Below are 18,948 nucleotides of genomic sequence, written 5' to 3' on the forward strand. Positions count from 1 at the left end.
GTATCCAGATATTGAAATCTACCTCGGCAATATCCATCTGACCAATGCTAGCATGGAAAAATGGAAGTTACAACAATGACGATATAAACACACACACACACACACACCTAATATATACACAGCATTGGTAATAGAATAAGAACCAATACGTTCTCAGATGGATGGATGGATATCAATAATAGTGACATGTATCATCATATCCCAATATTATCTTTTATTTTACTTGCATCCGTCATTAGGTTGTGGCCATGCTGGAGCACTGCCTTGAAGAGTGTTTTTATAGTTGAATCAATTGACCCCAGTACTTAATTGTTTTAAAGCGTGATACTTATTTTATTGGTCTCTTTTGTCAAACTGATAAGTTACGGGGACATAAACATACCAACACCGGTTGTCAAGAGGTGGGGGATGACCAAACACACATGTACACACACACATATACATACACACACACACACACATATATATATACACATATATATACATATATATATATATACTGTAATGGAGAAAGCTACTTATTAATTAGATATATAACAATTATTAAAAGAAAGCAATATTAAAAGCTTGCCCATCTGGAAATATTGTTATTAATTCATGTTCTAAGAAATTTCCTATAATTTTGATTTCTGAAGTTTACTGAATTTTTTTAAACTCCAAATTCCCACAAATTTAAATATTCATTGCATTCACTGCGTCCAATTCTTCATAAATTTAAATATTCATTGCATTTACTGTGGAGTAGATTTTAATGTTTAATAATAAACACTATTAATTAATTGCAGACAACATTTTATGTTTTTATTTGCAACAGTCTCTCATTCTTGCTTGCCTCTATTTTCATTAATGATAATTTGATAATAGCCACATAACCTTGATATGAGACACAATTTCAAGAATATTATCAGTTTCCGGAGTTTGTTAAATGAATATTTTTGATAAAATGAAAATTTTTTAATATACTGTTATAATTTTTAAGTGATTTTGTGTTGAATGAATGTATGCTATTACATAAAATAGCTGTATAATTTTGATACGAGAACAATTTCAAGAATATTATCAGTTTCCGGAGTTTGTTAAATGAATATTTTTGACAAAAGGAAGATTCTTTAATATATATGTATAATTTTTTTTCCTTTTTAAATGAAGTGATTTTGTTGTTATGGCTGCTTGGAACGCTATAAACCTCACAATAATAACTATGTGATCGCTGCCATTTCTAGCAAGCCAAACAAGATAGTTTTTAACGAGCATTTATTTATATATCTTCAACGATGATGATGATGATGATGATGATGAATATGCGACTGGAAAAGAAAATTTAGCAGCAAAGGCATAACGACAGAGAGAAAGATGGGCAACTGAATCACGTGAAACCAGGGCAAAGCAACTGAAACAGATGTCTGAATATGCACGGAGACGTGGACATGATTCTGTTTCTATTACACATTAGCGTATCTTGAGAGGAGAATATTCTACTTCAAAATAATGGTGTCAGATCACAAATTGTTGATGCAACACTAAAGAGATCTTTTCTTTGTGATCATGTGGAGGTAGTGGAGTTGACAACCAATCTAAGACTTCTTACAGAAAGTCATTCTGATGAAAGAGAGTTTGCTGATTACCTTCTTAATGTAGGAAATGGTGCATTTCTGTTTAACAAAGCCTAGGTGAATTCAAAATCAGACTACCCAATGACCTTTGCCTTGAAAATGGTACTCTTTCAGATCTATGTTATCTTGTATATGCTGACCTCAAAAATAACTTCACAAACCCTGAGTGGCTTGCAAATAGAACCATCATTACTCCAAAAAATGAAACAGCACAATTTGTGAATGATTTTCTGTTGACCAGGACCCCTGGTGAGCTAAAAATATACAGAAGCTCAGATACAGTTGATAATGAAACTCTGTACCAAATCGAGTTCATCTACAAACTTATACTATCAGGGTTTCCACCATACATTCTCAAACTGAAGAAGAAACGATGCATAATGCTCCTGAGAAATTTAGATGCTACAAATGGACATTGCAATGATATACACTACATCATTGTCAGTTTACAAGATCATGTTATTGAGGGTGAGGTTGTGTCTGGTCCTTATGCAGGATCAACACTACTAATCCCAAGAATACCACATATATCTCAAGAAATGGAATTTCCATTCACATTTACATGCAAACAATTTCCTGTCAAGCCAGCTTTTGCCTTGATGTGCAACAAGGCACAGGAACAAACTTTTGAACAAATTGGAATATATCTTCTGACACAGTTCTTCTCATATGGTCAGCTGTATGTTGCATTATCTGGAGTTTGAAAGAAGGCTAATGTAAAAATATTGGCTGAGAGAAATGGAAACAGTATGATTACTGACAATTGTGTCTACAAAGAGATACTACTTTAAAGCAAAATATGCTTTTTTGCAAGTTTCAGTAAATAGAATTAACACATAAATTAAATGTATAGCAACATATATTTGTGTGGAATTAAATTGTTTTGGCATATTTCAACACATGCCGAATGAATGATATTGTTATATTTGATCATTTTAAATTTGAGTATATTTGGAAAAGTAAGGAAATGCCATTCCCGTGTGTTCTCACAGCATGGTCCATGATCCCATGATTCAAAAAGCACTCAAGATATGTAAGACAAAATGGTTGGTGTTAGGAAAGGTATCCAACTGTAGAAGCCATGCCAAAGCAGAACTTGGTGCAGTTTCTGGCTAGCCAGCTCTTGTCAAATTGTTCAATCCATGCCAGTATGGAAAATAGACATAAAATGATGATGATGATGATGATGATTAGCAACATATACACCAATATTAGTGGTACATATCAAAATATATTGGTATTAGTGATATATATATCATGATATAAGTTTAACTTACAGCTATTGTTGTTGGGATTTCCCGGAAATCATATTGATCCTTTTTTGGAAGCTTTTCTCCAGCCAACAATTCAAAAGTAGGTACCGTGCAAAACAACAATGAAATTAGGTTACGCAATTTCTGCAAAATAGAAAAAAAATGCATATTAAATACCATAAAATGGAGTACCCTAACAAATGAATACTGGTTTCAAATTTTAGCACAAGGCCAGCAATTTTTGGGGAGAGAATAAGTTGATTACATTGATCCCAGCACTCAATAGGTATTTATTTTATTCATCCTGGAAGGAAGAAAAGCAAAGTCAACCTCGGAGGAATTGAAATTCAGAAAGTAAAAATAGACGAAATGCTGCTAAGCATTTTGCCCAGAGTGCTAACAATCCTGTCAGCTTGCTGCCTTTATCTTAGTTTCAAACTTTGGCACAAGGCCAGTAAGTTAGGGGGAGGGGTAAGTCAATTACGTTGACCCCAATACTCCACTGGCACTTATTTTATTGATCTCAAAAGGATGAAAGGCAATGTCAACTTTGGCAGAATTTGAACTCAAAATGTAAAGACAGATGGAATGCTGCTATAAATTTTGTCTGGTGTGCTAACGATTCTGCCAGTTCACCACCTTTACCCTAACAAATAAATATCAAAACAAATATTAAACAAGAGCACTCTGAGAGCATAAACCTCCACTAAGGCAATATCAACGTCCTCTCAATGATTAGCCAGAGATGATTTTTTAAATGAGAATATCTGAAATAAACTCAACTGTTCTCACAAACTAAAATTAACCAGACTGCTCTCAAAAATTAAGTATAAAAAATGGTAAAATAATCCAGAATCCGTGTCCAGTACTGACTCGATCTCAAAATCTAATCAGTTCATGCCAGTCACAAGGTGAAACATCTCTGAAAGTTTCATCTGAATCCATCCAACGGTTCTTGAGATATCTTGTCCACAGATAAACAATCAAACAAACACAACTGAAAACAATACCTCCACCAAGGTGGAGGTAATTATTTAATACCATAAAGGATATACTACATACTCTTAAACAGGGTACTTCAACCAATCTTGGTGATATATTGGATATAAATATATACAGCTTGCAAAAACTAGTCAGTCTCTTTTACTGCTCTACATAACAGTTACTTAGCAATTCTTCAAAATTCACTAACATACATATTCATAGTAGCCACCATACATCTGCTACATACGAGAAGGTCCTGATGCATCTATTTCTCTCTCTCTCACTCTAGCTGTCTCTGTATCTTTCTCTCTAACTCTATCTCTCCTTTCTTTTGATACTAGGGTAGCCAAGTATCTTCTCTACAGTAAGACACCTATCTCTATCCCTCACTTATACTCTACCCTCTCACCTAGCACAAAGCTACTTTCTTCACTTCCTCAGTTCCACCCCCTTTCCCAGCTGAGAGGTCTTCATCTTGCAAGTTACTTGGCGACCCCACTGGTGTTGGTGCCACATAAAATGTACCCCTGTAAAGTGGTTGGCATTAAGAAGGGCATCCAGCTGTAGAAACTATGCCAAAGCAGATAATGGAACCTGGTGCAGCTCTCTGGCTTGCCTAACTCCTGCCAAATAGTCCAAATCATACAATCATGGATGGCAAAATTAAATGATGATGATGATGATGATGATGGTGCTAATATGATCTGGTGGATTTGAACATGAATATCTGATTGCTGTTGTTTTTCATTATTGGAGAATATCTCCCTCTTTTGATGATGTGTGCTCATAATACAAATGGTTAACCACTGTAAGAGTACTTTGAGACACCTTGTTGTGTGTTTACTCAGTCAAAGTTACTCCAGTGGACTGATGAATCTAACAAGAGTATGGGGTCTCGTTTATGGAAATCAAACAAATTATTCTTTTCTATTTTAGGCACAAGGCCTGAAATTTTTGGGGAAGGGCCCAGTCAATTAGATCTACCCCAGTACACAATTGGTACATAATTTATCGACCCTGACCTCAGCGGAATTTGAACTTAGAACGTAAAGACAGATGAAATACTGATAAGCATTTCACCCAGTGTGCTAACATTTCTGCCAACTTGCTGCCTTTTATTTGCTGATGTATGTTGATGTTTGCTAAACATCTTTAACCTTTTAACTGCAAAACTGAATTTCATGGTTATTTCAGTAATGATGTTATACTTCTACCAAAAATAGAATTGTTTATTTTCTGCAAGTCATGTTTTCTCAATAGACTAGACATATCTCTTAACGAAAATAATTTCAAATATGACTTTCTTCAACAAAAGATAGACTGGTATATAAAACTGTTTTCCGCAAATAAGGATAATGAAATTTTGAGTGGATACATCTTATTTCAACAGTAAAAAGGTCAGCATTCATTTGACAAAAAATTCACAGTAACTCTATTGTGCTTAAGATCAGTTATATTTGTTTTTCTCAACATTCTATGACTGGCTCTGCAATAAACAAAACAATCAAAACTATTTCTGCTGTCACTAAAATAAATCTAACATTGGTTAGCCTATATTAGTCATTATGAAAAGAGGATAATTTACCAAACCCTTTTGTTACTGTAATTCTATTGAAATACACTGCCTTTGTTACAATTTATTTTGAAAATGATGAAGAATTTTGGAAAATGTCTGGCATTATTAAGCTGGTGCTTGAAACATAAATAAACATGAAATTTGATGGAAGGTTTTTATTCAGATCATTTTAGAACAAGAAGATTGTATCATAGAACTAGGGCTGGTCGTAAGCTGGTTGGTAACAAAATTTCAGCTTAAATCAACTTCTTGTATTTTTTTTTTATATTTGGCAGATGTCTTGTAATATTCTGAAGGAAACTGCTTCATCATCATTTCCTGTTTTCTCTGCCTGTGGCAGAATGTGCACCAACACGAGATATTTCTTGCTATAGTATTCAATCTTTGGCAAGAGCATTCAGAGAAACTATGTCAAGGCCTGTCCATGCTGTGATGTTATCTTTCCATTTCTTAGATTGCCAACCTCTGTTTCTCTTTCCATTAATAGTACCTTCTTAACAGATCTTGCTGATGTCACCAACCATTCACTTAGTGTAGCCAAATAGTTTGAATACTTTATTTTCAATGACAGAGATTAATGGTAATTTGGTTATTTGCCTTAGATCTTCAATTCTGACATGGCCTGAGAGTTTGGTGTTGCATTACATGTTTCTGAAAGATTTCCAGTTCCTTTAGGACAACAAAGATCCTGTTAGCACATTCTTGACAATATAAAACTACTGGAGGAGTAAAGATATTGTAGATGCTTGATTTTGTGTGGGTTGGGATTTGTTTTGAAGTAAGCACAATTTTGTTCTTACTAAAGGCTGCCAAACCAAATTCAATTCCATGTTTCACAGCTATCATTCCATTGTTTTACAAAGAGAGTTTGTATCCAAGGTAGATGAATTCAGAAACTTGCTTTACTGGTTTGCTGTATATCATAAAGTTGAGGTCCAGATTAGATGTGTCTGTTGCCATGCATTCTGTCCTTGATATGTTGATAGAAGTCTGAACCAAGTTTGAGCTAATTAGTAACAGTAATAACCAGTTATACTCTTAGACAAATACATAGAGAATATTTTGATTCCAAACTATGGAATGAAAATCTGTCTTGAACTTCAAAATATGAAACTAATATACATTTTTTTCATTGATTAGAAATATTATTTTCTAAAATTGAGAAAGTATATGGATAGTCTCAGGTTCAATCCCTTGTAATGTCTACTTTAGAGGAAAGAGGAAATTTTTGCCTGTCATGGGCAATCTGCAGCCTGCAGGACTTTCTGAATGGTATGCCTAACAAAAAGTTACCTTAAATTTTTTTAGCAGTGTATTGATGATGAACTATGTCTCATGTGGTCCACTTCTCAAAAATGGTTGCCCATGCCTGCTCTATGTGGTCAGTCAATCTGTTAGAAATAGCAACCAAATTCCCATCACACTGCATATTTAAAAAGAGGAGAACATACTGGATAATGTAGTCTTAGACGCACAAAACTTAAAAATTAGACAGGGTTCTGTTATTGGTTTCAACCAATAGGCTATGGCCATGCTGGGGCACCATTATGAATGGTCATGGTCAGAATACTTTCAGCATGGGACTGAACTATGTTAAACAATCGCTTTATGTATAAAACAAATAAAAAGTAAATAAATGAAGGAGCTTTTATCTGGTCTTTGTAACAGCAACATAATTACCAAGGTCCCAGGTTGAATGCAGCTTTGCAGCACTTTGAGTATCTTCAACTGTAATGCAAGGCTGACCAAGTACCACGTGAGAGGAATTGGTAGAGAGAAACTGTGTAGAAGTTCCTTATATATATTTGTACATATTTATTAGTGAGAAAACTGATCACGTAGTGTCTATTGTGATATTTATATCACCTATGATGGTCAAATAATCTCATCATTTTTATCATAATAAATAAAATGAACTAGTGTTTGGACTAAATGGACTGTATTGTAATCAATAATTCTATTATCTTTTATCATTTACTTGTTTCAGTCATTACACTGCAGCTGTACTGGGGCACCACCTCAGGGAACATTTTAGTCAAATGAACTTACTTCGGTACTTATTTTGTTAAGCCTAGTACTTATATTTTTAAAATCTTTTTTCTCTTTACCAAACCACTAAGTTACAGAGATGCAAACACACCAACACCAGTTGTCAAAAAGTAGTAGGACACACACACACACACATGCGCACACGCACACACACACACACACGCACACACACTCACACACACACTTCTGTATATATATATATATATATCTTGGAGATTTTAGGTATAATTATACTAATGTGTCCATCTGTTCTAATTTAATTAAATTCTATGTCTTTGTGCAGCTGAAGATTGCTCTGCATTTTAAATTGATATAATGATTACATTTTTCAATTAAATGGAGTTGCATGAAATGATTGTGCTGCATTACCTCTAGATATCCCTGTTGCTTATTTTGATTATATATATTTATATATATATATACACATACACACAATGGGTTGGCTTCTTTCACTTTCTGTCTACCAAGTTCCCTCACAAGGCCTTGGCCAGCCTGAGGCTATAGTAGAAGAGGCTTGCCCAAGGTGCCATGAAGTGGGACTGAACTTGGAATCGTGGTTGGGAAGTAAACTTACCACATAGCTACATCTGCACCGTGTTCACCAGTTGTAAGATACATGCATAAATAATACAAATAACTACTAATTGCAGTATGAGTGGCAATGAATGACTACAGCTATTGAAACAATATCACCACATAATTGATTACTAAACCTTCATACAGCATAGGTGTAGGCATGGTTGTGTGGTTAGGATGTTTGCTTTTCAACCACGTGGTTTGGGTTTCAGTTCCGCTGCATGGCACCTTAGACAAGTGTCTTCTACCACCACCCCAGGCTGACTAATGCCTTGTAAGTCAATTTGGCTGATAGAAGCTGTGTGGAAACCTGTTGTATGTGTGTGCATGCATAATACATATATGTGTGTCTTATTCTATTCCTCCCACCACTAGTGTTGGTTTGTTTATGTCCTTATAACTTAGTGATAACAATAGAATAAGTATTTAAAAAAACAAACAAGCATAAATATTAAGGTTGATTTGTTTGACTAAACCCTCCAAGGTAGAGCTCCAGCATGGTCAAAGTCCAATGACTGAAACAAGTAAAGGGTAAAAGAAGAAAGATATAACAGTCAATGACATACATGTCTTAAAAAAAAAAGACAACAGCGATTCCTTCTCCTCCTTCTTTAACATCTGTTTTACATACTGGTACAGGTTGGATGGTTTGACCAAAGCTGGTAGGCCAGAGTGCTGCACCAAGTTCCAGTCTAGCTTGGTTTGGTTTCTATGACTGGATGCCTTTCCTAATGCCAACTACTTTACAGTGTATGCTGGGTGCTTTCAGCATGTATCAGCATGAGTGCTTTTTACATGGCACCAGCGCATGGCTCTTGCAAGCCAGTCCTCTTCATCATTGGGAGAGGCCTTAACACTTCTGCTGTGGTGGATAGGTCTTCTTGAGTACAACAAGGCACCAGATATCTTGGTCCTTTGTCATCTCCTCTGAAAAGTTCAGTGTCCTGAAGTCGTCCTTCAGAACTTTGTCCCTTGTCTTCCTGGATCTAACATCTTCCACAATTTCCATTCACTTAGAGTGATTGGCACTTCATTATTGTATCATAAAATAAATATGTGATTAATTAATAAAACTTAATGCAGTACAGCCATCAATGAAAAACTACAGCTTGAAATGTCAACCACCTGCTTTATTCAATAGGTTATTTTTGACCCAGTTCATCTGTTTCAGTAACACTAACTGAAACTACAGAATGAGAACAAGCACCAGTAATATACCAGTATACCTGGGAAAGTGGGGAGTGAACTATTTCAACTTACTTTGTGGTTACCTACCTTTCTTCTCCTATTTCTCCATTATTATCATCTTCGATGGGATTTGAGAAAGATTTGACTGCTATTTTTTGCAGGTTGACAAAATGTATAAAGCAATATCATATTAGCTTGCTCAAAAAGGTGTTAGTGATTTAAGTGGAATGTCACAGCTACTGCAGTGACTGTAAGAACCCGTCAAGTGACAGGAGAAACCACTGTAGTGTATTCAGAGCATGTAAGATAAAGAAACACTGATTATTTTCTATGGTATTGCCAGTGCTTGTGAAGTTAATATTGTTGTGATTGTCTCAGATGAACCTGTATTGGGTAGCAGTCCTCTGACACACAGTCACTCAAAAAAGTATGAGCCACAGATTCATTTTTCCAGTTACAGCATGTCTCCACTTAACTGAGGACTTTATTTTATACTCTGACATGTAAAGAGGAATCATGTGAAGGAAGCCATGACATGGTTACTTCACTTGCAAAAAATTACAACCAAATCTTCCTCAAATACTACCTACCATCTTAAAAACTAGTTAAATATATGGGTTAAATTTGTGATGATGTTTGAGAGACAGATACAACACACTTGAACTATGTGATTCAGTGCTTTATCTCCTTAACCATTGTATACTTACAACTATTACAGGTATAATTACAAAGGCAGTTAGCTGGCAGAATCATTACAGTGTTGGATAAAATGCTTAGCAACATTTCATCTGTCTTTATGTTTTGAGTTCAAATTCTGCCAAGGTTGACTTTGCTTTTCATCCTTTTGGTATTGATAAAATAAGCATCAGCTGAGCTCTGGGATCAAAGAAATTGACTAGCACCCTCCAAAAAAATTTCAGGCTTATAGTAGAAAGAATTATTGATATAATTGCAAACATTATGGTCTACTTTTTATCATTTACTTCAAAGTGCTAACATGCTGGAACTCCAAGAGAAATTGGTTAGGAAGAAAAAGACTGTTTTGGCCCTTGGGAGGATGAAGGTCCTCTCAAAATTCAAGGGATCTATTTTAGGGAGGGACCTTGTAGATATGATCATAAACCCCTATTGGTTCTTTAGGCATTGCTTAGTAGATATAATCACAAGCTCTCTTTGGATCTCCAGGCCCAGTCTGGTAAATATAATCACAGGCCCTCTTTGGATTTCCTATACCTGGCAGATATAGTCACAAACCCCTCTTTAGCACTCTAAGCATTGAACTGATGCACTAACTGATTCCCCAACCATACTGGCTTAACTGTAACAGACGACACCATTCCATATTCTAGATGTAATGCTCATTTATTCCTCTTCCTTACCCTCTTCTTTGTTCCCCCCACATTACTGATCTCTCCTCCTCTTTGATGTTGATAAGCAATAAATTTTAATAAATCCTCATATAATTTTGATTTGTTATTCAGACTAATGTCTGGCATGGCGCCTACCAAAGTTGCTGGAACAGACACAAAAGCTCACTTTTGTTAGAAAATAAAACACAAAGAAAAAGGAAGTGTAGTGGCAGTGGTGGTATTGTGGTGGTGTTGGTGATGATGATGATGATGATAGCTGTGGTAGTGGCAATCGTAGTGGTGGAGATAGTGGAGGATGTGATGATAGTGGTGGTGATAGTAGCAGTGATGGTTGTGGTAGTAATGTTGCTGTTGTTGGTGGTGGTGTTGGTTGTAGTGCAGGTGGTAATATTAATAGTAATGATTAAAATGTTGATGGTGTTGTCAGTTATAATAAAGGTGGGTGGTAGTGCAGGTAGTGGTGGTGGTGGGGATGGTATTGGTGGTAACACAAATAGTGGTGGTGGTGATAGTTGATGATGCTGCTGCTGCTGCAGTCATCAATTACTAATGATTATTGAATATAACAGAATATGTAAACGTGCACCCATGTGATTATAAAGGTGGAAGAGGAGGAGGAGGGGTGTGTGGACTGAACATGTCCTACACACCGTTAGATGATGCAGGGAGCTTAGCTTGGAATTATATCAGAATGCAATATGTTGGGTAATGGCAATGAAGAATACATACACTTGTGTGTGTGTATATATATATATATATATATATATATATATATACATACATATATATATGTATATATGCATATATATATATATCTGTATATATCTGTGTGTGTGTGTAATTTTCCTCCTCATCCCTTCATTGTTCAATTGGAAATGAAAATGAAAGGAGGAAGCAACAGGATGAAAAAAATCATTAGTTTCACAGGATTTAACAGAATTTAGCAATGTTATAGACTTAATCAATGACAACTTACATGCATACACAAACATGCACACAACATACACACACACATACCATACGTAATCATGCACATACATACACACAAACTTAACAGACACAACAGATGCAACATGCACACAACATACAACACATATGCAATACAGCACACACATACATTCACACCTGCACAGAACAGACACACACATATACACAACCTATAATACATGTACAACATAACACACATATACACACGTTCTGATTAATCCTGTCACCCATTATCTCCGTCCCTCTAGAGACTCAGTAATTTGATATTGCTGGATTTCCGCCAGGAAACATGAGGGGGAAATCTATCTGAATGAAACAAGATGGGGTGAACGCATACTAATCATAATGCAAAGAGACTTGGCTGCATAATAAGACTAGTAGTAGTAGTAGTAGCAGTAGTAGTAGAAGCAGTGGTGGTGGTGGCAGCAGTAGTGGTAGTCATAGTTGCTTTGCCCTAAGTCAGACTTCATTGAACAGACCTTGATAAAAAGTGTGTCCCAGTAATGATTCTAAACCACTTTTTTTTAAAGACATAAAGTCCAACCCAAGCCAGCATGGAACATGAATGTTAAATGATGATGATGATGATGAGGATGATGATGATGATAAATGTATCTAAGATCACATCATGAAATAATATGTCACACTTTTCTTTTTGTGACTTTGCTGTGTGATAAGAAACTTGCTTCTCACCCACCTTTGGTAGATGGAAACTGGCAAGGTTAGGGGCTGCATGAGGTTCCCTAGTCTGTTTTGGCTAGGCTTCTACGGCTGGATGCCCTTCCTAATGCCAACTGTCACCAGTGCTTTTTACATGGCACCAGCACTCACACCAATGCATTTTACATGGCACCTTGGTTTTAGGATCGCAATATGTATATATACAAGTGTGTGTGTATGTATATATATATATATATATATATATATATATATAATGTGTAAGGCATGTGGCTTGGTAGTTAGGGTATTTGGTTCACAATCATAAAGTCATGAGTTCAATTCCCAGCAATGCTTAGTGTTCTTGAGCAAGACACACTCTACAATTTATGTCATGCTGAATCTCCTTGAGAACTAAATTAAGGGTACACATGTCTGTGGAGTGCTCAGCCACATGCACATTAATTTCACGAGCAGCTGTTCCGTTGATCGGATCAACTGGAACCCTTGTCATAACTGATGAAATGCCAGTCAGTCAGACAGTTATATATGTATTGTGTGTGTGACTTTGTCATCCACCACTGCTTGACAACTGGTGTTGGTTTGTATACATCCCTGTAAATTAGCAGTTCAGCAAAAGAAACTGATAGAATCAGTACCAGGCTTTAAAAAATGTTATGTACTGGGTGTCAATTTGCTCAACTAAGACCTCATCAAGGCAGTACTCCAGCATGGCCACAGTCCAATTACTGAAACAAGTTAAAAGATAAAAGGTGGTAGGGTGTGATATGAGAGAAAAATTGACTGCTGCTTTAGCAAGTCTGGTGACACTATTGAATGGCTCCCTTGCTGGCTTGAGTACTTGTGGTAATCTATATACATCTATAATGGTGTGACACATTTAATGTTAATGTCTAAATACTACCTTACATAAACAACATCTGCTACATTGACAATATATCATATATCATTTCCTTGGATCTTAACTTTCATACCTCTCTCTCTCTCTATATATATATATATATATATATAATGTGTAAGGCATGTGGCTTGGTAGTTAGGGTATTTGGTTCACAATCATAAAGTCATGAGTTCAATTCCCAGCAATGCTTAGTGTTCTTGAGCAAGACACACTCTACAATTTATGTCATGCTGAATCTCCTTGAGAACTAAATTAAGGGTACACATGTCTGTGGAGTGCTCAGCCACATGCACATTAATTTCACGAGCAGCTGTTCCGTTGATCGGATCAACTGGAACCCTTGTCATAACTGATGAAATGCCAGTCAGTCAGACAGTTATATATGTATTTGTGTGTGTGACTTTGTCATCCACCACTGCTTGACAACTGGTGTTGGTTTGTATACATCCCTGTAAATTAGCAGTTCAGCAAAAGAAACTGATAGAATCAGTACCAGGCTTTAAAAAATGTTATGTACTGGGTGTCAATTTGCTCAACTAAGACCTCATCAAGGCAGTACTCCAGCATGGCCACAGTCCAATTACTGAAACAAGTTAAAAGATAAAAGGTGGTAGGGTGTGATATGAGAGAAAAATTGACTGCTGCTTTAGCAAGTCTGGTGACACTATTGAATGGCTCCCTTGCTGGCTTGAGTACTTGTGGTAATCTATATACATCTATAATGGTGTGACACATTTAATGTTAATGTCTAAATACTACCTTACATAAACAACATCTGCTACATTGACAATATATCATATATCATTTCCTTGGATCTTAACTTTCATACCTCTCTCTCTCTCTATATATATATATATATATGTTGGCCTGCTCACTTAGCCAGTGGGGTGGTATCATTCGAAGGCTAAAACAATGCGAACACATTGTGACCAGCGATGTGTAGCAACATCTGATGGTCTGGTTGGTCACGTGATCATGTGCTATATATATATTTTCACACTGGTGGCTGCCATGATTTCAGTGCAAAATGAATCAGTCGCAGCACAGACTTTGACACAACAGGTTGGGGCGCTTTATCATGGTAACGTGTGCTGAGGAAGGTTAGGCTATTATGCCAGTCCAGAAACCAGTCCACGTGAGTCCAAATACTATGCTGAAAGAATGTCTTAGCCCATATACCTTTGGGCAGTTGATTTCTGTAGTTATTATCAGTGTATTTTTGGGATTTAAATAAGAGTTTTGACTGTTATTTCCAGCAGTCAGACATACTTACTATGTCTTTTGATTAATTTTAATCCTTCAATTATTTAATGCTTTTTTGGCGGGTCCTGCAATCACCTATATTATTGATTCTGTTATTATCATTTTTAAATGATAATAACAGAGTCAATGGTATCTTTGCAAATTATTCTTCGTGAATTATTTGCTCCGTATATATATATATATATATATATATATATATAGGAAAAAAGTCAAGGTAGAAATGCTAAAATATTTTTATAAAAAACATTTCAGTACCAGTTTCAGTCATTGAGACTTTTTCAACTGTAAGTATGAAAAACAATTAAATTATGGAAAAATTAAATGAAAAGTTTTTAAAAGAATATTTGCATAGTATTCAAATACAAGGGGCATTTTCCTTGTTTCTGCCTGTCTCTGTCTTTTTTGTGGGTTCGAGGATGCTGTGAATTCTTGGCAGAGGTGGAGGAGGAGGGGGAGGAGGAGGAGGAGAGAAGAGAAGAAGGAAGAAGAAGAAGAAGAAGAAGAAGAAGGAAGAGAGAAGAGAAGAAGAAGAGAGAAGAAGAAGAAGAAGAAGAAGAAGAAGAAGAAGAAGAAGAAGAAGAAGAAGAAGAAGAAGAAGAAGAAGAAGAAGAAGAAGAAGAAGAAGAAGAAGAAGAAGAAGAAGAAATAACAATCAAGCTTGTGAACAACATCCAACTATCTTAAATAAGGAAAGGACACATGAGGATATGGTGGTCCTAGACTGCGTTAAAAAGATAGAGTACCTGTGGTATGAGTGTTTTTGATCGTGGATATATCTGACCAAGGTTAAACTGGGGCTAAGCAACAACAAAGACAATGATGATAATAATGATGATGACATTGAGCACGATGGCCACTACCACTACTACAACAATAATGACGATGGTTACCACCACTACTACAACAATGAAGAAGACCACCATCACCACAACAATGATGATGATGACTATCACCACCACCACCACCACTACCATACCGGTGATGACAACAACAACAAAAACAGATGTAGATATTACCATTGGAAGCTAAGTGTCTTTGCAAGTGAAACAATGCAGTGAGAAGAATAAGAACCAACCACATGGTTCCAGGTTCAATCCCACTGCGTGGCACCATGGGCAAGTGTCTTCTATTATAGCCTCGGGCCGATCAAAGCCTTGTGAGTGGATTTGGTAGATGGAAACTGAAAGAAGCCCGTCGTATATATATATATGTATGTATGTTTGTGTGTCTGTGTTTGTCCCCCCAACATCGCTTGACAACCGATGCTGGTGTGTTTACATCCCCGTCACTTAGCGGTTCGGCAAGAGAGACCAATAGAATAAGTACTAGGCTTACAAAGAATAAGTCCTAGGGTCGATTTGCTTGACTAAAGGTGGTGCTCCAGGATGGCCACAGTCAAATGACTGAAACAAATAAAAGAATGAAAGAATAAAAGAACTTTGGCTCAGTTAACTTAGTATAGCATTGATGATGATGGTGGTAGTGATGGTGATAGTGTTGGTGGTTGATGTGGAGGTGATTATTATGAAAATGATGGTAGCACTGACAGTATTGGGTATTCATTATGATGATGATGATGATGATGATGATGATGATAATAATAGTTGTGGTAATGGTAGAGGTGGAAGTTACCATCATCATCATCATCGTCATTGTTTTCGTGTCAACTTTTCATGCTCAGAATGAGTTTATTGAGGCAGATTTTCTATGGCTGGATGCTCTTCCTGTTGCCAACCTTTACCTGTTTCTAAGCAAAGTACTATTTACCCCATGCCCAAATATGTTCTTGCAGAATATTGGAGGTGAAATGACACTGCTTGTGTAACAGTGACATTCATTTACAACTATCATGCTACATCAAGATAAGGAGATACAAACACACACACGTGCGCAAACACACACACACACACACGCAAACATGCACACACATGTGTATGTGTATGCATGCGCGCATGAAATTATGGAGTGAGAAATAAGACATGGATAATAGCTGCAATAATAATAATATGATAGAGAGAGAGAGAGAGAGAGAGGCCAACAAACTGACTGGTAGATAGAGTGTGTGTGTGAACTTATGGAGTGAGAAATAAGACATGGGTAATAGTAAACAATAATAATAATAATGTGTGTGGGAGAGAGAGAGACAGACAGACAGACAGTTGACCGACTGATAGATAGATAAATAGATGGATAAACGGACAGACAGATAAAGAGAGACAGATAGGGTGTGTGCGTGCATGCATGTGTGTGTGTGTGTGTGTGTATGTGTTAGGCTGTTTTCAGTTTCTGTCTACCAAATCAACGTGCAAGGCTTTGGGTTGACCTGGGAGTTGGGGGGGGGGGGGGGGGCTAGAGTAGAAGACACTTGCCCAATTTGCCATGGTGTGGGACTGAACCAGAAACCATGTGGTTGGGAAGCAAACTTCTTAACCACACAGCTACACCTGTGCCTTGCTTACCAGTGATGTTAGTAGCAGATGAATATTTTGTGTGATTATCATCCAATATTTTCTTGTCTGAAGTAGAAGACAATGTTGTGAAGTATATTATTGATTTCCAATTTTGGCACAAAGCCAGCAAGTTTGGGGGAGTGAGTAAGTCAACCCAAATCCTCAACTTTATCGACCCCAAAGTATGAAAGGCAAAGTCAATCTCAGTGGAATTTGAACTCAGAACGTAAAGATAAGCAAAATATTGTGAAGCATTTTGCCTGGCAAGCTAACAATTCTGCCAGCTTGCCACCTTGAGTCAAGTTTATTATTGACATTTAGGTGCAGGCGTGGTGGTATGATAAGAAGCTTGCATCTCAACCACATAGTTCTGGGTTCAGTCCCACTGTGTGACACCTTGGGCAAGTGTCTTCTACTATAGCCTCAGGCTGATCTAAGCCTGGTGAGTGGATTTGGTAGACAGAAACTGAAAGAAGCCCATCATATATATATATATATATATTACTCTTACTCTTTTACTTGTTTCAGTCATTTGTCTGCAACCCTGCTGGAGCACCACCTTTAGTCAAGCAAATCAACCCCAGGACTTAGTCTCTTTTGCCAAACTGTTAAGTTACGGGGACATAAACACACCAGCATCGGTTGTCAAGCGATGCTGGGGCGACAAACACAGATACACAAACATATACACACACATACATATATATATATATATACACATATATACGATGGGCTTCTTTCAGTTTCCGTCTATCAAATCCACTCACAAGGCTTTGGTCGGCCCGAGGCTATAACAGAAGACACTTGCTCAAGATGCCATGCAGTGGGACTGAACCCAGAACCATGTGGTTGGTAAGCAAGCTACTTACCACACAGCCAGTCATATATATATATGTATGTATGTGTGTGTCTTTGTGTTTGTGTTTGTCCCCACCATCATCACTTGACAACTGATGATGGTGTATTTATGTCCCATAACTGATAGATTAAGTACTAGGCTTACAAAGAATAAGTCCAGGGGTCAATTTCTTCAACTAAATAAAACTCTTTAAGGTGGTGCTCCAGCATGGCCACAATCAAATAACAGAAGCAAGTAATAGAAAGAATTAAGTATCATTACCTTGTGACTAGTTCTGTCAATGACATCAGTGCTCCACTGTTTAGGGGTTGTGGGTGGTATATCAGATGTGCCACACTCCAATGTTGTCCAAGTGTCTTCTAAGAGATTCTTGATAAATCCTAGCAAAATATATAAACATCACAAGATGAAAAAGAGAAGCAACATTTAACTGGGACATACATGGAATTATTTATTTAGTAGTAAGACATTTGCTTCCCAAATCACATGGTTCTGGGTTCAGCCCTACTGCATTGCACCTTGTGCAAGTCTCTTCTACTATAGCCTCAGGCCGACCAAAGCCTTGTGAGTGGATTTGGTAGAAGGAAACTAAAAGAAGCCTTTAATATATGCATGTGTGTGTATGTGTGTGTGTATGTGTATGTGTGTGTTTGTCCCCTCCACCCCACCACTTAACTGATGTTGGTGTGTTTAAATTCCCGTAACTTAGCAGCTTGGCAAAAGAATCTGGTGGAATAAGTACTAGGATGAAAAAGAAGAGAAAAAAAAAGGACTGGGGTTGATTCATTTGATCAAAATGTCTTCAAGGCAGTGCCCCACCATGTCTGCAGTCTAACAACTGAAACAAATAAAAGATAAAAGATGACAAGTCTATGGAATCTTGGTTAATTGTAAAAGTAAAGGAAACATTTGGCAGAGAAGTATTTTCACTTGGTTGACAAGAGTGTGGTCCAAGGATAAACTTCCTCCTTTCCTTCCTTCCACCAGTCGCAGATACTCAAAGAAAAGGCTATGGGCTCTCCACTTCCTATCCTGACTACACATTAAAAAATCGTTTAAAGCGGATAAAATATGGATGACTGAAGAGCTCAATTGATGTTGAAAGATATGGCACCTTGGGCAAGCATCTTCTATTACAGCCCTGAATGACCAAAGCTTTGTGAGTGGATTTGAGATGAAGACTGAAAGAAGCCCATCACAC

The 18,948-nt window shown here is 36.9% G+C and overlaps 1 protein-coding gene across 2 annotated transcripts in view; it reads right to left on the bottom strand.

Annotated features, from left to right (window-relative positions):
• LOC115210521 (protein broad-minded) overlaps window positions 1-18,948 on the bottom strand; it is a 247,424-nt gene that overhangs the window by 48,850 nt on the left and 179,626 nt on the right. For both annotated transcript variants that reach the window (XM_036502208.1, XM_036502209.1), the window contains exons 21-22: window positions 18,009-18,127; window positions 2,891-3,010 (exon numbers count right to left, since the gene is read on the bottom strand). In XM_036502208.1, the coding sequence (XP_036358101.1) occupies window positions 2,891-3,010; window positions 18,009-18,127 (239 nt within the window). The remainder of the gene's footprint in view (window positions 1-2,890; window positions 3,011-18,008; window positions 18,128-18,948) is intronic.

Source organism: Octopus sinensis, linkage group LG4 (genome assembly GCF_006345805.1).
Source record: "Octopus sinensis linkage group LG4, ASM634580v1, whole genome shotgun sequence".
NCBI lineage: Eukaryota > Metazoa > Mollusca > Cephalopoda > Octopoda > Octopodidae > Octopus > Octopus sinensis.